At 40.2% G+C, this 25,107-nt stretch overlaps 3 protein-coding genes across 4 annotated transcripts; 2 read left to right on the top strand and 1 right to left on the bottom strand.

Annotated features, from left to right (window-relative positions):
• Positions 1-27: 27 nt before the first annotated feature.
• On the top strand, positions 28-5,097 carry cunh1orf198 (chromosome unknown C1orf198 homolog). Its single transcript, XM_005737212.1, has 6 exons — positions 28-381; positions 1,115-1,165; positions 1,246-1,374; positions 1,818-1,985; positions 2,352-2,705; positions 3,872-5,097. Exons 1-6 carry the CDS (start codon positions 76-78, stop codon positions 3,926-3,928), a joined length of 1,065 nt encoding a protein of 354 aa, XP_005737269.1. The 5' UTR covers positions 28-75; the 3' UTR covers positions 3,929-5,097.
• A 6,316-nt stretch (positions 5,098-11,413) lies between these two features.
• Positions 11,414-15,608, top strand: clec11a (C-type lectin domain containing 11A). Of its 2 annotated transcripts, none has more exons than XM_005737214.1 (5): positions 11,414-11,701; positions 12,528-12,642; positions 13,072-13,179; positions 13,340-13,423; positions 14,834-15,608. In XM_005737214.1, exons 1-5 carry the CDS (start codon positions 11,579-11,581, stop codon positions 15,244-15,246), a joined length of 843 nt encoding a protein of 280 aa, XP_005737271.1. In that variant the 5' UTR covers positions 11,414-11,578; the 3' UTR covers positions 15,247-15,608. The 2 variants fall into 2 exon arrangements, with proteins under 2 accessions (XP_005737271.1, XP_005737272.1); XM_005737215.1 differs by having other exon boundaries at positions 11,414-11,683.
• A 919-nt stretch (positions 15,609-16,527) lies between these two features.
• Positions 16,528-23,346, bottom strand: selenol (selenoprotein L). The gene is made up of 9 exons (XM_013911878.1): positions 23,167-23,346; positions 22,508-22,586; positions 22,369-22,422; positions 20,182-20,227; positions 19,873-20,000; positions 19,573-19,687; positions 18,844-18,966; positions 18,248-18,385; positions 16,528-16,910 (listed from the first exon to the last, which is right to left on the bottom strand). Exons 1-9 carry the CDS (start codon positions 23,270-23,272, stop codon positions 16,758-16,760), a joined length of 942 nt encoding a protein of 313 aa, XP_013767332.1. The 5' UTR covers positions 23,273-23,346; the 3' UTR covers positions 16,528-16,757.
• Between the last annotated feature and the right edge of the window lie 1,761 nt (positions 23,347-25,107).

The following is a 25,107-nucleotide window of genomic DNA, read 5'->3' on the forward strand; positions in this document are numbered from 1 at the left end:
GATTTTATGGTGACGCCCACTCAGCGACGCCGGCTTCCTCTTTCTCGCAATAACAACAGCTGGCCCCAGTTAAAGATGGCCGTCGCAACCGTGGCGGGGCTCGATGCCCACAGGATGGAGGAGAAGAAGTTGGAGTACTTCTCCTCCATCAACTCCATGGCAAAGAAAATAATGCAGGAGAGGGAGAAAATCAAAGCCAAGCACGGCTCGTCCTGGGATAAAATGACGCCGCAAGAGCAGGACAACGCCATCGACAACTGGATGATGGATCCTCATATCCGAGCCCGATACGCTATGCACAGAGTTGAGCGTGAAGAAGTGGTCTGTTACCCTAAAATGCTCATTCAAACGGGTCAGAAGATAGTTCACTTCGGAGAAGAGGTACTTAAAAGACATTAGAGTTTGGATTTTGTGTGTTTAAGGTGTGTTTTAGGGCGAGGATAGCCCGCTAACAAGAAAAGCCTGCTAGCGAGAGCCACGTAGCCTCGAAAATATGTTGGTAAACGTCACTGTGGCGAGACGGCTGGCGACAAATATGGTGTTGTGTCATTGTATAATGAATAGAAATATTTAACAGTGAAACATTTTATATTTTAAAGGGTTTAAAATGACATTGGCTTTATCTTTATATATGGTAAGAGCCACTGTATTTATGCGAGTTTCATTATTAATGTAATCGTTGATTTGTAAAAGATAAATGCAGAAAAAAAGTAGAGTTTCCAAAGACAGTTCGCCTTTTATGCGCTTTAAATACTTGCAACTAATAACATATTTACTGTTTTATAATAGTAAGCATCAAAACATACACATCAGCTCACAGCAACACTTTTTAAAAAATGATATCAAGGCTGCTATGAGCAGATTTTGACAAGTGTTTAACTCCTAAGAAAAACTGGCAGGTAGGAAGTATCATTTGTTGCCTTTTAACCGATAAACCAGTGTATCAAAAGGAAGTCTTACAATAGACAAGGTATTTGTTGGCACTAGATTATAGAAAATACACACATCATATGTTACTTTAGCCACCTAACCTAGTATAAATACCCTTAAATGCGGGCAGTGAGCACAATGACTGTGTAAGCTGAAACTAATCACAGCATGTGTTTGTGTTTAGGATATCACCTGGCAGGATGAGCATTCTGCACCTTTTTCGTGGGAAACAAAGGTAAAAATAAATTAACAGGAATGTCTGTTTTCTGGATACATAAAGTATATCCTCCCTTACATGTCATTCGCATCTTTCAGAGTCAGATGGATTTCAGCTTGACATCAGGCCCTGTAGACCAGGGGATCTCATCATCCTCCCATTCTGACTCAAAAGCGGCGAAGGTTACTCATTCCGGTCAGATTGGCAAGGGAGCAGCAGGAACAAAGGTATGGTGGGGCCTCATGTTTGAAGCAGAGATTCAGCATGCACATTTGGAAGGGAAGTGTTTGCTGTTGTAATAGGACTGTAAAATGAGTGAAACATTTGCAGTAGTCGAGCATAAAGTGGATGTGGTGATGTTTGTTTAATTTTGTGTAAAAATGGCAGAAATGTTAACTGTATTTTTTATTTTTTTTTGTATTTCTTACGGTTAATGCCTGACTACTGGTATTGTGATTTTTTTTTCACAGAACAATTGCTTGTTGTAGCCACAAAAAAAGTTTTCAGATAAATTTATTTCTGAAAAACCTTCACCTTTGCTCACATTTTTTAAAAAGAGCTAAGTAGAACACCTAAAATAGGTTTTAGGAATTTTACCCGAGAAGCCTCGCTTCATAGTATCTTAAGAATGCAGGACTGTGTGCATAACTGTTTCTGTGTGGTTGGGAAGGTGTCGGTCAGCGAGGGCCGGAGACCAGAAGAGGAGTCATCTTTCTGGAAGATCAGTGCTGAGAGGTCCAGGCTGGAGGGTGAGCAAGCTGACTTCCAGTCCCTGACCCCCAGCCAGATCAAGTCCATAGAGAAAGGAGAGAAACCCCTCCCATCCTACCTCCGACAGGTACGCATGTAAAAATACCATCACATCCTATTTACTGATTACAATCTGAAGGTTGCAACTTCTTCAAAAAAAGTTATGGATGATGCCGAATTCTCAGGCAAAAACATTTGTTATGATCTGTAAAGTTTCTGATAAATACCAGATGGAAAGTTCCAGCCTTAACATGTGTTATCAGACTGTGTCTTAAAATAGAACCTAGCCTGAAACTGCAATATCTGGCATCAGTGACGCCTCCACGAGTAGAAGCAGATGGCAAATGTAAACAAGCTACAGTTTAAGAAGGAGAGAAAAGAAAATGTAAAATTGATGCCAGGTTTGTTTCTGAACGTTATCCTTCAATGCTGCTTTCTTTACATTTTCCCACAGGATAGCTCTGTCAGCGCCAAGGAGCCTGAAACTGCAGAGCACCACGCTCCAGCTCCCACTAGGTCCACCAAGCATAGAGCACCCAAGCCTCCTGCGCCACCACCTCCTATCCCCACCGCTGTCAGCGCAACCCCGGCATCCATCTCCATTTCTCCAAACCCGCCCCCACCTATCAGCATCCCATCTACAAATGCAGGCTGGGAGAGATCTCAGAGCACCCTGCCATCCGTCAGCAACACGGTCGATGAAATGTTCGCCTCCAACCTGGTGTCCAAGCCTTCAAATGTCTCGAAGGAGAAAGAGAAGGAGGAAGAGAGCTCAGCCAATATTGACGTCAGCCCCACTTTTACCCAGGTAAGTTCCGTTTTCAGAGACTGCAAGTACTAAGTACATTTGAATTAAGCATTTGCTTTGGATTTTATTAAACACTAGCTAAAGTTACGAATAAAAGGCCCAGCTCTTTGAAGTACCTGCTGCTTGATGGTGACCGGGCATGAGATATGCTTTAAAAAGGTCATACCGTATGTGTTTATCCCAGTATTTACAGGCCCATGACAATATTGGTTCTTGACCTGGTCCAAGCTTTCTAAAGGTCGGGTTTACATTTATAGTTTAGAAAACTTTTTTTTTTTTTAAAAACGTAATTTCAAAAAATGGTTGTTATGTTTTTAGTTTTGCTTCATTATTGTTTGTACTGACACAGAGAAACTAAGTTTTACATTAAAGGGAGGACTCAGTGTTATTGATAAGGATGAAACCTAATATTGGATATTAACAGCAAACCTTGACATTTTGTGTCATAACGTTGGAGCTGAGAGTTAACATGTAGTTGCTACATTTTCATTTTGTTGGTGTTGGACATAGTGGCTAAAGTCTATTACTGACCCGTGTTTCTGTATTAAGGCTTCAGACTGATGTGTTACAGGATCAACGCAGATGCCACAATGACAGTGTACGACTTATTCTGCCAAGAGACATCACTGGTCTTTCAAACCTGGCCTTTCTCCAACACGACCACCTTTGTTTCCTTTGTAACAGAAGACTAATATGTTATTTATGGTCTTGTGTTGGAACCTAATCACATAGCACTTTAGCTGCTTGACAATGCAGTTTGCAAGAAAGCCAAAAATGCAAAGCCCAGTGACAGTAATGAAGAGTGCAGGTAGAATATTGAATGGCTTGAACAGGACAGAGATGATTAAAAAATATGATAGACAAACTGTCACAAACTGGCTTGATTACATGAGGCAAACACAAACCCTAAAGAGGGCTGATGCTACGTGCAATTAAAGAAAGAGTCCCAAGCTTTAATAGCCCATGTGAGGTCCATGTCACCTGACAAGCCTCCCGTGTCAGCCAGTCTTTAGCAAGAGTAGGACAGTGGGAGGGGCATTACCAAGCAAGGTCTTTGTCTTTTATGACTTCTTCGTTGGTAGCCCAATAATAGCACAAACGCAGTCTGTACAGTGTCTTCTGCCTCACTGCTATTTATCAGGATCTCTCTGTTTCTCTCCTTTCAGTTTAATACAAGCAGCAACATCCTGAAGACCGGATTCGACTTCCTAGACAACTGGTAAACCACAGCAGGACCCAGTCACTGCTCTGAATGAGTCATCCTCATCATAACTTTAAAGAAGGACCACACTACCATGACCACAGACATCCACGTCTAGATTTAGGAGACACCATTTTTTAAAAATAACCACATTATGTTCTTGTAATAGTCTTCAGTGGGTAGTTAAGACATTATCTCACTGCTCCTTTCCTGGTGGATTTTTCCCCCCCCCTCTCCTTTCTCAGAATAGGATCGAGTCCATAGAATTGCCAAACACTTCCACATTTACCACTTGATATGAAGTCTGCTGGAAATCCACTCAGAGAAAAATTGAAATCAATAAGTTTATCGATCTGATGTACACGCTGGTCACATAATCCTGCTGCATACAGTAACCTGATGATTCTGTTGCGTACATGTGCTGTGAATGCACAGTTGATTTCACACGTAGCTCCTAGACACAAGTCTATCAAATGAACAGTTTTATTCGTCAACATGGAACAAAACACTAAACTCATATCCAGGTTTAAGTTAATATTTTTTGTTATTCTTTATTGCTCATGTTCTTTTTATTTATGCTTATATATTCCTGTAAACCTAAGAAATTTAGAGTAGTGCGTGATGTTGCAGTCCTGACCCACACAGTGCAATTACTACAGTAAAAATCTTGGGATTTTACCGTTACATCTCTTAATACTGCAGAATGTATTTAAAGCTTTTATACATACATAGAAATAGATGGTTGGTTTAAATGTAGCTAAATAGAAGCCACAGCATTGTTCTGTTTGGTATTTGGAAAAAAACACACAGGAGGGAAGAACTGGGAAGTGCTCAGACTTAGTCATGGAAAAGTCATGGGCTGTATGTCCGGGCTGCTATGGGAACCAGTTACAGATGTCCTGCATGGATTCAGCTACTTGGAAACACTTTCACACCTCCCAGCTTTCACCTTTGACCTCAAAATAATGCTGAACAAATCTAGTGTGCATAGTGTGAAATGATTCACACTCAACTATTGTGTCGTAGGTAAATGGGCAGGCTTATAGTGTTTGGTGGCACTTGTGTCAGATCTACATGTAATGCTTAGTTTTCTATATTTATCTGCTCATTGTATCTTCTGTTACACACGTGCATCACATTCATGCATTTTGGGGTCACAGTTTGGAAGGAAATAAACAAATTGTACTTAAACCTGGCTCTTATCTTTTTCATTCTATCACAAATGCCTCCATGACACCCAAAAATATATTTTCCTCAAATAGTAAAGACCATGATGATGAAAGTTTCCATGTGGAGGAAAAGGAAGGAGTCACTGCAGTAGTTTATGGTAGTAAAAACCTACAACAGAAAAAGTGGTGAAAAAGAACTGTGTGTTTCTCCATCTATGATTCCTAATCCATCATGTCATTAGGAAGGAGAGAGAAGGATGCTGCAGTTGAAGGAAGTTTTGTGCTGCTCTGATAAAACATCTCATCAGCCCCGTCTAGAATCATTAGACCTAAATCTACCATCTCCCTCCGGGGTGCAAAGCAACCACAATGCAGCGTGTATTTTAGGAAAGCAAGAGCGATATTCTGTTTCATGCATTATGTATGTTGTGAAGGGCTGGTGTAGGCATAGCTGCTCAGCTCTCTCGCACTGAGGTAAAGTAACATTTGTCAGTGTTGCTAGGGTTTGATGGACCTAAATTGTTTTTTTTTAACTTAAGTAAAGTCTGTACAGCAAATGTAAAGCTGCTTTCCTGTTTTAGTCCAATGGTCATCTAAAGCTTCATTAAGGCATATTTCTATAGATTTCAAAAATCTTTATATTAAGTGAACAGGCTGTTAGGCAAAAAAGCATGGTTATTATAGTTTACTTAAAATAAACTAATATTAGATGAGGAAAAAGCCCCTGGTCCCCCTGGCTCTGTTGGGCCTCCTCCGGTGCATGGAGGGCCCTCGGGTCTCTAGGCCTGGGGCTCAGTCTGCCCTGGCGTAGCCAGGAGCCTGCGGGCTCATTGTTGCAGCCCCTTGTGGCTTCTGCACAGTGGCTGCTAGGTGACCCCCATCCAGGACACTCTTCAGCCCTTTTCTAGGTAGGTGGCACGATTGCCCCTGCGGTGGTCCTCCTTGGGCTCTTGTGCTCTGGGGGGCCTCTGGATATCTTGGGCCCATGTCTCCTCCATGCCTACTTCATAACCTGGAAGGCAGGGCTATGGCTCCCCATACCCACAATTAAATACTTACATGGAGAAACTTTATGAACATAACTGTGCTCACACACAGGTGTACAAACAGGTACTTACAGACACACATTGTCTTGGTTGGCTGCTGCCTCTAAACATACAATCCTAATCAAAAGTTTAAGAGCCCTTGAAAAATGGCCAGAAATTATGTTTTGCATGATTGCATCTTAACAAGGTTCCAAGTAGAGCTTCAACATGCAACAAAAAGAAATGGGAGCGAGACAAAAGATTTTTGTTGAGCATGCAATTTATTGAAAACAACACTTAAACTGAAACAGGCTGTTTTACAGCTGATCAAAAGTTCTGAACATGAACTCAGTAACAAGTAGCTCCACTGTTACTGCTGATGCGAGCATTTCCATAAGGTGAGTGGAAACATTTCACCAACTGGTGAAGACGGCTGCACAAAGGGCATCTACTGTCTGCAACTGTTGTCCATTTTTGTGAACTTGTGAAGTTGTGTTGTTTTTCTCTCTCTCTCTCTCAGCAGGTGATCAAGCAGATTTTCAGTCTTTGCTCTCTATATTCCTCTTCTCCTCTATTTCCCCCCACGACCTTCACAATCTTCCCAACCTTTCGTTCTCTTTCCTGTCCTCCGGTCCTGTCCATTCTGACTGCAATAACTCATGAAATAAATAAATAAATAATAATAATAATAATGTTAATAATAAAGGTAGAATAAAATATGACAATCAAGTGGACCAGTATAGCAAAAGCTGTACAATCTACTTGGGAAAATAAATCTGTTGGGCATTTTTCTTGGCTTTTAGGCAATAATTCTGATTGCTAACAGTGCCAGACAGGACAGACCAAAAAGTAAATAAATAAAATAAAATAAAACCACTCTGGATATGAATTGAAACTAAACTTAACTCAATTGAACAATAATTAGAAAAAAAACTAGTTAGAAAATACAGAACTATAACAATTTTGCAAGAAAGCTGATAAAATCCATCCATCCCACTTCCACTCATTATCCAGCTTTGAGTCATGGGAGAAGCCATATAAACACAGAGGCCCCAGATTTCCCTCACTCCAGCCACCTCTCCTCTCAGCTGAGAGATATGATCTCTCCAGCAAGTCCTGGGTCTGCTTACTGGTAGGACATGTCCAAAACATCTTGCCTTGGAGGCTTCCAGGAGGCATCCTGGTGAGATGCCTGAACCACCTCAGTTGTTGAATAGTATCTGAAATATACTACTATCCAAAAATAGTATCTGAAACCTTGAACTGTCAGGCCATACCACAACAAACTGGTGGTTTGAATCCACCAGTCGGCTGGAACCTTTTTGTGGAGTCTGCATGTTGCCGATGTGCCTGTGTGGGTTCTGTCTCAGAACTCAGAAATTTCTCCCATGATCCAAAGCCAGGCATGTTTGATTGATTGGTGACTCTAAACAGGAGGAGTCTGGGATCAAACCACCAATCTTCCAAATGGTCGATAACACTCTCTACCACATGTGCAGAGCCAGAGATATTTTGCTTTTGCTTCATCCTCCTAGTCAAAATTTGGCACCAGAATTACCCAGAATGCCGCTCGGCATCTAGCAGAGTTGAGCAAAACTGGGGAACATTCAGTCCCACTGAGTCAGGTAAAATCACTTGAGGCACTTTCAGTCTTTGCACAGCTCCCTGTGCAGTCATAAAAAAGCTGTATCAGCAGTAGTCGGCTACTCCCTCAGACTTGTTAGCAGATTTCAATCTGCACTTTTATGTTATCTATAATTAGACTACAATGAATGACTGAAGAACTAATTAATATTAAATGGTCAGAGTTGACTCATAACTATCTTATATTGCTCATTTATCACATTATGTATTATGAGTGCTTGTGGACACTCTGGACTGAGGCACCTCTGTCCAGTCCGGCTGCCTCACTGAAGCACCACCCAGTGCTTCCAGACCCTGAATGGCTGCTTTGTGTTCAGGAAATGTTTGGGTGAAGATGTATTTTTTCATCAAAAATCTGGGTGAATGAAAATCATTGAATGGTATTAAAGTTACAACGAAAACAGAAACAGGACTCTTGTTGTGTAAAGTTTGTTACCTTATGTCTTATGAGCCAAAAGAAATAATCTAGTAACTGTTAGTGTTGTTCCTGACTGATGTTTTTTCCCTCCCAGGTCAGACATGACAGGGTTAGGTGGAAATTTGACTGAGTCATCCAGATATTTTACTGCTGATATACTCCATGATAAGTGAGCAATGTTTGCATTTCAGTCCTATTCTGCAGAACTGTTAGTACAGAGAATTATTTTGGTGTTTTTGTTTGGCCTTTGAGAATATAGTAAAAACTTTTTAGTGACAATTTCCTCAAGCCCAAGTGTGTGCTTCAAAATCTTCCATGAGGCAAAAAGGAAGACATTTTTCTAATGATGCATTTGAATACATTGTGTTTTATTCAATGTTTCTATAAACCAGCGATAAGGAACCATGAGGTCAAAGCAAGGATTTTCTTGCTCTCATTTATTTTTCCAGACCATTGCTCCACTCAAAACTGAGGTCTGGAAACATGTCTGGAATCAGTTGTGTTACTGAAACAGCTGTGCATGTGCAGCTGTCCTGCCGACTCAGACCCGACTGTCCCTCACAGTCCCCGTCTGAGCTCCACCCAGTCTCCACATCGCAGAGCCTTTCCTCATTCGCTTCCCTGGAAATTCTGCTGGATTCTTGTGGCATTTTAACTGGCATACCTCCTGCTGCAGGCCCAAACACACATGGACACACACATACGCACACATAGCCACTTACATAAGGTTTCTCTTCAGTGGCAGGTTCGTCATTATGTCACAATTTCCTAAACAAATTCACAAAATTATATTTCTATTACCACCAATGTATTTAATTATACTAGAAAACTGTCCAACTTTTACATTATACACATTTAGCCAAATTCATAAAAGGACTGTTTGTGTAGATATGATATATAGTATGACTTGCAAACTGTAAAACCCTTAGCTAAAAATAGTTAAGTCCATAAGAATTTTAAATGTGATACCATGATATCACTAAATCATGAAAACAGGTCTCAAATCAAGCACTCGAGACGTTATGTAATATTTTCAGCTTTAATTCAAGATGTTTGGCAAAAATCTTCCATTAGCTGTTTAATAGTTGCAACCATTTTTATGCATAGTCCCCTATTTTCAGAAGCTCAAAATTAATCGGCAGTCGACTGTGAGGTGATGTCTGTTCTCTCATTATTTTTAATTGAAAAAATTAAGGAGATAAAAGATCTGAAGTTTATTCCAAGTGCTGATCTAGCATGTGGTGGCTTTCCAGTGGACCACTGCATTTGAGGTCCAAAGAGATGTTGAAGTAAGTGAAGGAGGCCATCATTAGGCTCACAAACCCAAATAAACCCAATGAGGGCATAGCAGGAACTTTAGGAGTGGCCTAATCAACAGTCTGATACGTCCTTAAAAAGAAGGAATGCAGTGGCCAGCTCAGCAACAACAAAAGGCCTGAAAGACCAAAGAAGACAATTAAAGAATTCTTTGCTTAGTCAAGAAATTCCCTTCACATTATCTAACAAAGTCAGGAACACTTTTGGATGAGCTCAGAATATTATTGTCCAAGTCTACAATCAAGGGATGCCTTCGAGAATAAAAATACAAATTTACAACAAGGTGTAATCTGTCGATAAAACAAGAAGGCCAGGTTAAACGTTGTCAGAAAACATCTAACAGAGGCTGCCAGTGGAACCGGATCACTAGTGTTTGTAGGTGACTGCTTGAAGTTCGTCTGTCCATCCGTCCGTCCATCCGTCCGTCCATCCATCCAGTTCAGGGTTGCAGGGGGGCCTTGGAGGTTATCCCAGCTGTCATATGGGAAAACCTGGGGTACACACAGGGCAAGTTGCCAGCCTATCACAGAGCCGCTGATAGAAGCAGCTGGGACTATAAGTGTTTGAGCCGATACGCTGCTCTGAATAAAAAAATGCTGCAAAACTGACCAAAAGCATCTTGCAAAAGCAACCCTAGAGTTTAAGTCAAAGAAAAGGGGTATTCATCAATTACCGAGTCAAGTCACCTGATCTCAACCCCATAAAGCACAGTTCAGTTGCGAAATACAGAAAGACCCACAAATGAGCAGCAGCTGAAGGTGGCTGCAGTAAAGTCCTAGAAGAGCATCTCAAGGATAGAAATGCAGCATTTGGGTAGTTGGTAGCTCAATTATTAGTATAGTCTGCAACCAGTTTCTTCCATTAATATGGAATTTCAGTCACTCAACAGTTTTGGGGCTCTATTTGTGTTTCTTTATCCTCCAAATGCTTTCAGTGCGTGACAAGTTTGGACAGCAGACATAACAGTTTTCATGATCTTTCCTGAAAGCTAACGATCATGTTGCTTGAAAACCTGCATATTTCTGCATTAATGGAACTTCTGAACAGATGCAGATCTCCCGTGCCACGAGCATGCCGACAGCATCACAAATGCTCGATTTCAAACTGTGCGCCTCATCTTCAGTCCAAAGACAAGTGGTTTTCAGAAATGTTCCCGTGCCAAAGATTTCTACTCCAGAATCATTTCTGGTTTTGATGCAGCTTTGCACGAGAGCCTGAACATCATAAACATTCAGTTTCGGTTTCTGCCCTACTCCCATCTCTTTTTATATGTCAGATAATCCACCAGATGTTTGGTTTTACAGTGTTCTTTCATCCCCATCCTAACTTTCATTTCACAAATGTGTTATTTGTGTTTTTAGGTTTAAAAAATTTGGTTTTCAAATGATTGCATTCTGTTTTTATTTACATTTTCAAGGACTGAAATAAAATGCCCATTTTTTTGCTGGCCAATCAAACATTTCTTGCACACTAACTCAAGGACAGAAAAATTGGAAAAAAGCAGTTACTGAAAAGACAGGAAGAATGGAGCTTTTATTTTAACCTAATTCAATCATAAACTTTGGATGATCCCATATATTTGTTGTTAGTTTGAGTATGTTATAAAAGCCCTGGTAAATCCTCAAATACATTAATGCAAAGCTGGTAACAAAGCTGTTTTTCACGGTTCGTGAACTGTTTACGTTTTAGACATACTGTACATGTTTTCCACCGGACAGAGACCTGCAACTCCACAGTGTGCACACAAAGAGTGGAAATGGGAGGTAGTAGGAAAAACAAAGAGCTTTCCTTTGTTTGAAAGGAGTTCTTGTTCTGAAGGAGGACAGAAGAGCGGGCAGCAGGCAGGCAACAGGGGCTTTATTTTGACTTTCCTGTTTGATACCTGTGATCCCCCCCCCCCTTTTTTTTTTTTTTTTTTAAAAGAGGGCTGTACACCAGCTCCCATTCACACATCTAAAGGGAGATTCCTACTGGCTTCCTACTGTAGGAGAGGAGTGAAGGAGAGAGAGAGAGAGAAACCCAGACAGTGGAAGGAGAGAGACAGAGAGACTAGGAGGTACAGAGGGAGTTTTTGCTGCTGAAGGAAAAGCAGAGTTACTATGAAGCAGAAAATGGGACCGGCTGCCACCTCGCTCGCTCTGCTGTGTTTATGTTCTCTGGGAGTGTGTGTTCCTATGGGGACAGGCAGCGCTGCACCAGCACAGGTCAGGACTTCATATGCTGTATGTGCTCTTTCTATTAGAGGCTGCTCTCACTGTCGTGCATTTTCTTAACTGTGATCTGCCATGCCTGTTTGTTAGGTTGAGACTCTGATCCCTTTCATATGTAGTAAATGTATATGAGTGACTGAGTGTTTCAGTGAATGAGGCAATTAAGACACACTAAGGCAGATTTTGTTGTTTTCTTTCTTTATCTTTATGTAAGAATAAAGTGGAAAACATGATGTAATCTGTGTTGATTTATCTACTATAAGTTATGATGTAATGGAAAGGACATGTGAAGAACTGATGATGACACACCCAGAGAAGCAGATCAACCCGACAGGTTTTTCTTTTATTGGACTTGTCTGCATGTGTGTTTGACTTCAAAATAAAGCACCCCTCTCCCTCCACCATGCCATAAGCCACTGAAGGAACGTGCTGATACTTGTAAATATATTGCTGTTGTCGATCAAAGTCTACACCATGTGCTTTCCAGCTAAGATATTCAACTTTTAAATGGTAACATTTTTATCCACTGAGCTCTTACATCTAAATATAAAGTGATAAACTTGGTTGAGCTCCTCTGTGTTCTATAAGTGTAATAGGAGTAAAATTCTTGGCCTGACTTGATATTGAATGCTTCTGCTTTCTGCGATAAGGAAAATATGAATGTAAAACAGCTCCAGATGTGTCTAAACTGGAATTTGGATGCAACCCTAATAAGTTTGTTTTGGGAAGAAATGGAAGTTGGGTTTGGTTTTACTTTAACCACTAAAGCCAAGACACTAAACACACTTACAGTACATGTGATGGATTGGGAGTTTTATGTGTGTGTGTGTTCCATCAGGCGTATGAACCAGAGGTGAAGAGGACAAGAGGCGATGTTCCCGATATTCTACCAGAACCTGAAGCAGAGCCAACCAGCCCAGTGTCGGACTTTGAGAACTCATACAACTATGTCTGTACGTTATTTTAGAAATGTTGAAATTTGTGTTGGTTTTGGTCATACGAGTCAGAAATCTGTGATGTCACTCACCATCATGATAACTTTAAGCCTCATCTCAGCGAGGTATCTCCCTCAAGAGTTGATAGAGAGAGAAAAGAGATAAAAAGAAAAGAAACTCTAGGGGTGGGTGGGGAACCCAAATAGAAAATAAAAAGAGTACAGAGATAAGTTATGCTACCAACGTTGGTTGGTAGAGTGCATCCACAGACTGATGGCCGTATCATTGGACATTCTTGACAGGCTGATTAAGGGCTTTTCTGTTTTGTTTCTGGAGTAAGAAGTGTCCAGATTTTGGAAAGTCACATATCCTTCCTTTGTGTGTTCTCTTTTAAAAAAAATAAAATATCATACTGTGCTCTCACTTCCAATCTACTCTGGCCCACAGTATCCAGACTGGCCAGCATGGACCTAGCCATCCACAAGCTGAATGTCGGTCACTACACTCTGGATGTTAAAGTCAGCCAGTTGATGGATCGTCTCTCCAGGATGGATGGTAAGACTGGTGATGGTGTTGATGAAACTGAGAGTAGGGGTATTAATGCTGTACCACGGGAGCTTTTATTTTCGATTTAGATCGAATGGGAACAAAGCCTTTCGCTGTACCTACTTTTATGTTCCCGTCTTTCTCTTGCTCCTCATCACTCAAATGGCAGCTAAAGTCGGTGAGCTGGAGGACAGCATCCAGGAGGTCTACCAACACAGCAAGGACAACCGCAAGGAGATCGGAAGACTCGAAGGTACATGTGTATCATTTTTCCTTAGATCTACTTCAAGCATCCCATCCTGCACTGTGGCATTTTAAAATAGCAGACTAAATATTGTATAAATATAAATTTCTATTTTATGTTTTGTAGCGTTAAATTATTTGTTAAACTATCAGTAATGAGAAAATAGTGAGAAAAGCATATATAAAATACACCTAAAAATTTCATTGGAGGATAAATACTAATTAACAGGGGTAATAAAATCTGAAGGCCAGAGAAGGACAGTGGATATGTGCAAAAAAAGGGAAGGTTGAATGGCAACATGGACACATGATGCAACATGCAGGAACTAACATATCAACTGTTCAGTAATATGCAAATACGCCTATGTTTGTATCAACAAGGTGTGTTGAAATTTTACAGCATTTCTGTCAACTCTGAGCAAAATTAAAGGGTACGTGAGGTGCACTTGTGCCTTTAAACTAAAAATCGTGCTGATGGCTCAGCACTCCAGGCATCAACCAAGTAGCTGTAATAACAAGAGGCGTGGCATTGGTTTGGTTTGGTTTTGGGACTTGATCCTCTTAAAAAAAACAAAAAACAAAAGAGGAAGATCAATCAGTTCTCAAGCCTGAAATCAAAACCAGCATTTCAAAGAGAGAACACTCACCACTTTTTCCCGCACTCCTCTGGCTTGTTTTAGCATGTTTTTATTCAGGCTATGAATCTATTTTGATTCACTCTTCTGGTTGCATGGTAACCATTTTCATTGGAAAATAAACCCACATATGCTCCCTGTTCAGACTAACCAGCATACAAAAACATTTGCATAAAGCTGAAAAATTCAGCAAACACAGATTCCCTTAAGAGACGGTAGAGACCAAAATTCAGCTAAAAATGGAGATAACAGAGCCATGCTAATTTCTCCCGGCTAACATGTTTTCAACAATGACTTATTAAGGTTATGAAAGGATAACAAATTGTTCGACTGCTTTCAAAAGAAAGCATGTTTTTGTATGTGTTTTTTTTTTTCCTGTTTTGTTTCCTCAACCAGAAGTGGTCATATTTTGACAACACGATAGCATGCTACATTAGCAGCTAATGTTAGCAAGCTGCATCTTTAGATTGTGGATAGCTGTTTTAAAAATGCTCTAAAAAGTTCCACAAACAGCCAAGAGGTTTAGTTTATTTACTCACAACCACTCAAAGCAGCCATGCACCTAATAGTCCATAAGTTCAAGATATACCACAATTTAAAAAAATTAATAAATAAATAAACTCGGTCTTCCATGCAGTTACAATGAAGGGGAAGATTAGCCATAGAGACCAAAACCATGCATGTTACATGTTTATTTCTATTAGAGTCCGCTTCAAGTGGCCAATTCAGAAACTTGTGGTAAATGTCTGAAAACGCACCAGTCTTGTTTTTTCTCTGCTTCAAAGGTTGCGAGAAGGGACAACGGATTGGATACAAGTGTTACCTGGTGTACAACAGCCTGGAAGATTATGCCGGAGCATCCAGGAAGTGCATAGAACGTGGAGGACGCATGGCAATGCCCCGTGATCGAAAGGAGCAAGAGGCCCTGGCTGACTACGTAAAGAACTTCTTCCACCCTGGAAACTGGCCGGTCTGGCTGGGAGTCAACGACCTCCGCTCTGAGGGCTTGTACCTCTTTGACGATGGAACTCGGGTCACGTACTTCCAGTGGCGTAAGCACTTCCTGTCCAGCCAGCCAGATGGAGGGAGGCGAGAGAACTGCGTGGCGATGTCGTCAGATGATGGCGACTGGTGGGACCACTACTGCGATCGAACCATGAACTATATGTGCGAATTTGATGACAGGGTGGCTCTTTAAAAGGAACCTTTTCCAAACAGCCTCTCTTTATGACATTAAACACCAGCAGCTCATTAGAAAACAAAGCCCATTTCAATTTTCTAATAATTTATTTTCATTTAAAACTTTGTAGCTTTGTTTAAGTAGATTCTTGCTGAATGGAAATACTTTATAGTATTTAAAGTGTTTTACAGCGATGTCTCAGAAATCCTTTATTTCTATACAAGATGTGTACTGATTGAATAAGGCTTTATCAGACTTATGAATATTACATTATTCATGCAGCAGCAGTAATATGAGTTAAAGCCAGTCTGGACTCTGCTGTGATTTCATTCATGGAATTCTAAATATTTGTCAAGTTTCCAAAAAAGAGAAAAATGGAACGCTGGAGTTATTTTTTTCTCTCAGGATCAGCACATACTGAACTTGAAGGGATGAATCAGTGTGTACTCTGGCTAAAGTGGAATTAACCAGCATTTCTATGTTTCATGCTGAAGATGTTTTAACAAAGTCTAGTGCTGGGTGTGACTTCTGTTTTTGCAGTCCCACCCTGAACCCTCTTTTACTTCCTTAAAATGACACATCACTGTGTGCAAATGTATCCTGAACCAGAGTCCATGCATAAAGACAAAAGAGAAAACTAGTGTAGATAAAAGCCTGGATGTTTTTTTTTAAAAACTTTACTATTATGGTTTGATTATAGTTTGGTCAACATGTTCAACAGGTAAAAGGGAGATTTGCTTCACTCGTAAGGAGTGGTACTTTTCATTTTTTTTAAATAGTACTACTAAATCAGTGGACTAAAATGAGTTTTCATTTTCATACCAAGACAAAACCTTTGGAATATCACAACTGTTTAGAAATATAGAGGTAAATTCCTTTTTTATGCTACAAAATAAGTCATAGTTCTTGTTAAATTTTGCCTAAATTCTCACATATGTGGAGAAACTTTGTATATAAATGTCACATTTTTAAAATATAAAGCAAGGGCACATACTTGACTATAAATTAATATGTCAGTATATTTTTTCATCATATTTTTAGTGCTCAGCCTTATCTGGGTAGTGATTTTATCATCAAACTACTCATGGATCATAGATAATATGTTATAAAAAAGTTTTTGCAGTAGTCCCATATCACTGTGTGATTTGTGGGTAATGATGTAATTCAAACTGTGTTACCGTTCACTGTCACTTGAGGTCACTAAAATCCAAACCTGTTAAATGCACCTTTAAAAGGTAAAATTCCTGAAACAAATCTTCAGTCTTTGTTAAATTTAAATAATACAAATATATTGTCAAATTCTGTTTTAATCAAATCCACTACTTTATTTGAAATGCTGCATCGCCATGCTGACGCAACACAGAAGAGCAGATGTCTCTGCCTCGCGCTGGAACATCAGTCGCACCCCTTCATGATGTCATGAGTGTAAGGTGTGACGTCATGAACGCGAGCCAAAGAGCTGCGCTTGCCGTGAGGAGTCAGCGATGCGTTTAGCGACTTGTACCCCTGAGGCTGTGTTTGAATGAATTTCACAGCTTCTGCTTGTGAGCAGAGTTAGTGGACTGTCCTGCGGAGTCCACGGACTGCAAGACGTCTTCCAAGGTCGGCCTGTCCAGAGGGTTTTTCGATGGATGAGAGAGAAGTACCTTCCCTGCACTGTCCAGCAAAAAGTCACCTCCTAGCTGAAAAGACAAACACACATTATTCAATTATCACCACTCCTGAAGTTAAATCTGTAAAATTTGAAGGTCAGTCTGACTTTTTACGGTGGATGTGGTAGTCCTGTCTGTTATGGAGTATTTAAAATTAATTTTCTAAAACAAAAGAGTCACCCGGGGATTTAAAGTAGCAATAATGTAAAAATAATGAACATGTTGGTCCATAACATACCGCCTATATAAATAAATAAATGTTTAATCAGTAAAGTTGAATTAAAAGGACAATATGAATGTGTCACTGCCCCCAAGTGGTATAAAAACGTATTGCAGTTTTAAACTGAACCCTGTGGAGTCCCATAAATAGCCCCAAATTACTTTTTCCTTTAAAGGAACCCCGGCTGTTTCAGCTTAAACATTATAGTTTATACTATACATGCCCTCTTCGTCCAAAGGACAAAACACAATAAATATGTTATTGTTTTCTGTGCAAATTATGACCTGCATTTATGTCTCGCCTGATGCATTTAACTGACCAAAAGACCTCCCAAGCGCTTCTGGTTATAACCAACGACTAAGTAGTAGTAGTTGCTCTCATATAGTTTGTGAAAAGTGCTTTAAGAAACAGAAAATATTCTTCTGGTGTTCTGCAAGACAGGATTTTTCGCTGCCTTCCCAACCCTGATCACGGAGGTTTCGTGTTCTCTAAAAGGCTGATGCAGCTACACAGACAGATATAGACATGAGCCTGTAATTAGGGCCACATACAAAACCAAGAACATGAAAATGACCTGAAGCAGAGAAGGACTTAATGATGGCACTGGATGTTTATCTCTAAAGTGATTGTTAGAAAAGAATCTGAACCATATCCTGACTTCTACAAACTGACACTCTCACCGCCTCACCTCTGTCCTCGTTTTAATTTTCACTTTTAAAGTAAAGTGTCCTCAGTTACATCATGGTCAGGTTTGAATAGAAGAAGCTGGAAAGAGCACATTTATCTACCAAAGCAGTTAGATAGACTTCAACCAAAGAGACATCTACAGTGCTTTTGTTCAGTTTAATCATAAGCTGTCTCCATATAAGGTGGCTAAGTGCATCTGAGGGTGTTAGGGCATTTTTTCATTTTATTTCTATGCACACTGTTAATTATAATGTCCAACATTGATCTTCTGCATACAAGATAAAAAATATTAATCTCACAGGACTTCAGGGACTCAACTTGGATTTTCATTTTGCTAATATCCAAGGGATAGAAGAAGGATGCGAGATACTCGTGCATGTAAATCCATCCTTGGATAGATTTCTCAATGTGTCATCACAAGAGTCTCGTCAAAGGTTTTCACAGACTTGTGCATTCTTACCTGGTAGCTGTCTTCCAGCAGCCGATGGGGGAAATCTGGGAAGTCTATGTTTGCAACTACGTAGTCTGAGTATTGTAGCAGGCAGCCAAACTTCATCACCTTGGCGTAGGATGAGCCAAGGCCAAAACTTCTGTACACCTGTGCCAGAAAAGAGACATTTAATGCGGTTTATACAGTCAGTAGCATGCATCAGCGTCGCATTTTTTGCGACTGAGGATTGCTTGTGTGGCATGTGGAAAATGTTCTGTTTTCATATTTGGTTGTTTCCACTTGACTCCAGCTAACATCTGGTGGTTGACTTTTCTGAATAAATGGTTTGGAGGCTGAGGTCGCTGGGCTTTTATGACACATCATCAAACAGCTGCTAAATCCTCCGGGTCCCTCGGTTTGTTTGTACTGAGTCACAGCCAAATCTACTTTCTATAAATTACAGTGGCCTATTTAGAGTTTATGCACCTCCCGACCAGCACTGAATATAAACATAAAATGTAGTAAAATATGCAGACGGACTGACTGTTTTTATTTGAATTTGTTTTAAAGCAGAAGTTACAGTTTTTGAATCAGATGATCAGAGCGGGGGGAAAAAAATTCTTAACCTTTCTCTGTGGATCCAGCAGAATGTCAAAGGTACATCCAGTCTGCTCCAACCACAGCTGAGCGCCCTCGACGCTGCCAAAAGAAACTACCAAGACCCGCACTGACCGAGCCTCCAGCAGAGCCTGCGGGATGATACAATGTTAATTACTGATAAACACTGTTTACACATTTAAAAAGTTTTAAACCACTTTTGGATGCAAGATTAAGTGAAGACAGCCACTATGGAAAAACATCTTAGAATCTTTTGTAGACAGAATGAAGCCTCAAAGAGGTAAAAGGGGTATTTCAGCACAACGTTATAGGCTGTCTTGCTAAGAAAAGATTTGTTTGTGGCTTCATTGGGATCTCAGTGCTTGCAGCAAAGATTTCGTCCTTGTAAACTAAGTGCTTATAAAAAAGATGCAGTAATAAAAAGACGTAAAATATTATGAGCGAACTTGGGTCGTGGGTGTTTTTCCTTCCCACTGTCACCCACCTTAAACCCACTATTAACATCACAAACTGGCCTTCATGAATTTAAACCTTAATCTTGGCTTTCTCTGTTTTGATCCTAACAATTAATTTGTGGATTACTAAATGACTAAATTAGTAATTCAATTTCCAATTCTGTCTTCATAAAAAGTAACAGTGTGTTTTTGTTTTTTGTGTGCCTGTGGTTTTTCAGTGTTGGAGTTCATTCAGTATGGCGATGGTTTTTTCTAGTGGAATAAGAATAAAGGTACGCTGACCTGATTGGCCGTCAGCTCGGTCACGTGGTCTCGTCACGGCAGTCATCCAAAATGTCTGAGGAGAACCAGCAGCAGGTTCTCACCCTGACCCAGGTACTGACTGAGAGTCACACTCCTTTAAATACAACACAAGACAACACATCTTAATGAAACTAATCTCTGGTTTTCATGGAACAAAAAAACCTACATGGTCTTCCCAGGTTGGTCAGTTAAAAAACAACACACATCACCTCAAACCAGCTGATGCTCTGAACTGGTTTTTGCTGGTGCACCACATTCAGGCCGGGTTTGCAAACTTACCTTCCACTTCTTCCATCGGTGAATAGAGTTTCTGGGCTCAGACTGTCGGCCGTCTTTTCTCCAGACAGCTGCACATCTGTTGTCTGCAGATCTTTGTCCACACTCTCCAGGAAAGAGTCCCACTCTTTCTGCAAGCACAAACACACACAAAGAAATAGACAGTTTAAAGTGTTCAAAAGGAACGGGTCATGGGTTTAGTTTAAACTCATTTCAACCAGATAAGCTTAATTTTAAGTTTGTGTAGCTCAAAAATAAATAAATAAGGATAATATAACAATAAGAAGAAATAACAGTTGCACTTGTACACACCTCCAGCTGCTGAAGCTCCTGCACCTGCTCTCTCACTGCTGCATGGCTGGAAAAACACACAAGTTTGGTGATAGAGCTTCAGTCAGCACCACTGTCGTTCATCCAAGATCTATCAGTCAGCATCATAACAGCACTGAGTGCAGCTGAGCTAATACTGCGTGTTTTATACATGATGCTCTAAGGAGTTACAATTCAGTGCAAAAGTCTTAAATCCATCCTAATTTTTTCATATTTTGCTAGGAAAATGTCAAACGGGTGCATCAGTCTATTGAAATATAAGCAAATGTATGAGCAAAAACAGAGTTTTTACAATTTTAATTAGCTTAAAAGTCGATCTGTGATATGATCATCTTTTTTCTTCACACAGCCTGAATTCTCTTAGGCAGCGTTCTTGGAATTTCTTTAAGCTGTGTTATTTTGGGCATTTTTCAGATTCCTATAAAGATGTAACAAAGTGCCTAAAAACACTATTTATTTATTTATTTTACTAAGTTCTCTACTGTGTGTAGACACAACAATGGTTCATCTGTTATGTACCCTTTTATGATTGAAAGTTAAATTGCTTAAACATACTTCTGAAACTGGTCAGATGCAACAACTGGACTAAAAATGAGAAAAAATGAAGAAGAAAATGTCTAAAGAAAAAACATTACAGGAGAGTCTGCCTGCTTTAACCTCCTAAGACCTGACCTCTACCACGGCATGCATTTTTAATTTCTCTTTGACATTTGGGCTGATTGGGGCCCGATGAATGTAAAAACAAAGAACTACCAGATTTTTTTTTTTTACCTGACTTTTTGTTTCTAAGAAAAATGAGAGCCACATATGAGGATATTCGTTTAAAATTTCGATAGAACAGTAGCAATGTAATGTCCTTATAAGTGGATATCAGGCCCTTGTAGAGCAAAATTTTGGTCTAAATAACCCAAAATGTGATGTCCACATATGTGGACGCCAGGTCCTGGGACAAGGGTCCCCAATCCCAGTCCACGAGGGCCGGTGTCCCTGCAGGTTTTAGATCTCACCCTGGATCAACACACCTGAATCACATGATTAGTTCATTACCAGGCCTCTGAAGAACTTCAAGACATGTTGAGAAGGTAATTTATCCATTTAAATCAGCTGTGATGGATCAAGGACACATCTAAAGGGTGATCGTGGCTCAAGAGTTGGGAGTTCGCCTTGTAATCGGAAGGTTGCCGGTTCGAGCCCCGGCTTGGACAGTCTCGGTCGTTGTGTCCTTGGGCAAGACACTTCACCCGCTGCCTACTGGTGGTGGTCAGAGGACCCGGTGGCGCCAGTGTCCGGCAGCCTCGCCTCTGTCAGTGCGCCCCAGGGTGGCTGTGGCTACAATGTGGCTTGCCATCACCAGTGTGTGAATGGGTGGATGACTGGATATGTAAAGCGCTTTGGGGTCCTTAGGGACTAGTAAAGCGCTATATAAATACAGGCCATTTTACCATTTACTAAAACCTGCAGGGACACCGGCCCTCGTGGACTGGGATTGGGGACTCCTGTCCTAGGAGGTTACAGCAGAATATAAACATGAAGGGTTGCTCAAGACTGTAGATTGCAGAATACAGCAGTTTCCCAAAGGGCCAGACTTTTCAGCATTAACAAAAATGAAGCAACATACACTTACTGACACATCTTGGGTCTGCAGATGGATTTATCTTAAAGTAAATAAGAGCTATTCTTTTCTCCAGCTGTTTTTATTCGAGATCACTTGTAGGTGATTAATGTTACATGATGTAAATGTTGTAAACTAGTAAAGCAATAACTTCAGCTTGGTATGTGGCTAAATGCTGTTAAAGATTTATTTGGCAACCATAGCTGTGAAGAGCCTTTCGTCATTTGCGGTTTGTGAAGTAGAAGCTGACTTAATAACAAAAAAGAGAAGTCTTAAAAATTTGGGGATGTTTTTGGCAAAGTTTTCAGTTACAAGTGGGACAAAAGAAGAGTTTCATCATCTGTGTTTTCTCTCAGTTGTTCCACAGTGTATTGGAATTATCACAGTCTACCTCATACGTTTGCCTAAATAAACATCATTTCATTAAATTTATTTAATATGGCATAATGGTGTCATTGAATTCAAATGCTAGAAGGAATAAGGATAGAAAAATTCTATATCACCCACACAAAATATAAATGGCATTTTATTTCAGCTTGCTATTTAAACATACTTACTGATAAGACTTCTGCCAAACAGCCTCCGCTTCACATTTCATTTTAACTTCAATGCTGCTCAACAGATTGAACGGTTATTATTTTTCTCATAAGGACACAGACAAATGTGCTTCTTTAAGCGTCTACGGCCATATCCTACCTGCTGTAGAATCTAGCTCCAGCTGTGATCAGGCCGAATAAAGTGGTGATTTTATGTGGGACAAAATTCTCCAAAGAGTCTGCATGAGAACAAAGGGCCACAGTTACAGGGTCAAGCTGTTTGTGCAATGTCATTGTGTTGGCAATAGGCATGACGGGGATTACATTACACCACCTTAATGCCAGCAGGCCCCTTTAATCCAGTAACAAGGCTCCAGAAGCCAAGTTATAAAATATTCAATAGGAAACCCAGACTTCATTCAAATTTCTTGCATTTTTATACTCTTAAGGTTAGGGACTGTTATAAAGCAGTTAGTCAACGAAGATAAAGCATCAGCTTATTATAAAAATATCTTTTCTTCAATTCGGCAGACAAACATAGACATAATTATTGTTCTGTTTTTGTTTTTTTGTGTGTGGTTTTACTTCTTTGTAAAACAGCCATAACACACACACAGGGTTATTACCCAGTAATAAAGTTTCCATTAAAAAAAAAAGTTAAATGATAATTTGCATATTTTATATGCCGAATTACAAAAGAGGCAGAACAAAACTTTAACAAAGCATAAACATACATTTCTAGGAAGTTTTTAGATATTCTGGTAGCAACACACAGTGTGAAAAGTTTTCAACAGGGTTTGCGACTAGGATCAGCCCTACCTGCTGCCTCCTCCTTGGCGTTCTCCAGGAGAACTTTGCCCATGTTCACCAGCAGAGTGAGACCATCTGTTAAGATCTCCTCTGACACGGCCACATCCTCAGCCATGATCACCACATCAGCCCACAGCCACTCTGACAACTAATCTGTAGTCACCTGCACTATAATGCAGCGATGCTATGCAAACTACATCTTCCATGTGACAAAATCACGTGGGTCTGACTCTGAAAACCTTTATGCAGCACCTAGTGGTGAGCAGGGAGACTTGCAAGAGAAAGTAATTTCTGAAAGAAGCTTTTCTACTCAGCTGTGCAACAAAACTAAACATTAACTGCAGATGAATTTGAGCTGCTCTTCAGTTCTATACACAAACATACTTAATCACTGGCTCATTTGTTGTTCTTACAAACATCTTCCTTCTTATCAGCCAGTCAATCAGCCACATTAAGCTCCAACAGTCAGTGGAGGTGTATTCAGTTGGGCACTTTCAGCATCAATTATGAATGCTGTCTGTGCTGGGCATACAGTAAAGAGTGTTTATTGTCAGAACTTTGAGGTTCTGATATTTGCAGCTGACAGTCGGTGATAGTGATGAAATCCTTAGATGACACCGGCTCAGTTAATAAGCAGCTTTTTAGGGGGCAACATGGCAAAGGGTAAACAGTAATCTTACTCGTTTAGATGGTTCAAATGTGACTGAAGGTAAACAGACATAATGGACCTAACATGCTCGATAGACTTGGCTTGTCGACCAGGATTGTGGACATGATCAGAGATTTTGACAATGATGAGGGTGTGAAATGACTCTTAATGCACAACACTGCAGGAGCCTCAGTGCAAAAACAGAGTTTTGCATTCATTAAATCTGAATGCAAATCTCTCAGGCTTGGTTTCCCAGACATGGATTTAGCCTTTTTTCATTGGAGAACTTCCCTGAATGTTTCTTTTATCCTGCGTCTAGGCTTAATCCGTGTCTACGAAACTGAGCCTGTCCACCCTATATGGAAGCCCACATACGCTACCAAAAACAAATTTAAGTGAATGAAATTGAACTGCAGTAAAGAAAATACTTCTTAGTCCAGATAATACAATAATGACATACTTTTCTCAAGGGAAAGTGGAGTGATGTCTACATTTTAACTGTATTTGTTTAAATAATTGTAATAACAGTAAACTTAAACCTAGCAGATCAGATATTTTACAGTCATAATTCAAAATCAGCGAGAGAAAGAACAGAAGGTTAGGGTGATCAAAGAGAAATAGAAATGTGCTAACAAGTCAGAGTGTGCTGAGAAGGTGGGAGAGTCCTGTGAAGAGCTGATAAATGTAGAAAATGAGCATGCGAACATAAGAGAAGGTGAAGAAGAGTATTTTCAAGGTAGAGTGGGTGGATGTCAGAGCTGATTTGTGACAGATGGACAGCACCAAGAATTAAAACAACGACGGTAGGTATGATGTATTTGGAGACAGCGACGCTGACAAAAAGTCACAAAGTGGAGCCAGAGGAGGCCGAGATGCAGATGTTAAGATTTTCACTGGGAGCGCCCAGAATGCACAGGATTAGACAGGAGTACATCAGAGGGACGGCTCAGGTTGAGCAGTTTGAAGACAAAGTTGTGAGATGTGAATGTTCAATAGTTTGGACACGTGCAGAGGAGGGATGGTGAATCTACTGGACAAAGGATTTTGAAGATGGAGCTGCCAGGCAGGAGGTAAAGAGGAAAACCAGATCTGCTGTGGTGACCACTAGAGCGATCAGCCAAAGGAAGACGCACACTTCTTTACTGACTTCACTTTCATTTGGTACATGTAATTTAAATATATATACGTTGTAAGGACAGAACTGACGATCTGCCACACCAAAACATGAATGCATTTTTCTTTCTTCTTGACTAAATTATTGTTTGTGAACTTGTGAGGAAAACAAAAATCACCACAAACTG

Source organism: Pundamilia nyererei, unplaced genomic scaffold (assembly GCF_000239375.1).
Source record: "Pundamilia nyererei isolate P.nyererei 1_Seehausen unplaced genomic scaffold, PunNye1.0 scaffold00074, whole genome shotgun sequence".
NCBI lineage: Eukaryota > Metazoa > Chordata > Actinopteri > Cichliformes > Cichlidae > Pundamilia > Pundamilia nyererei.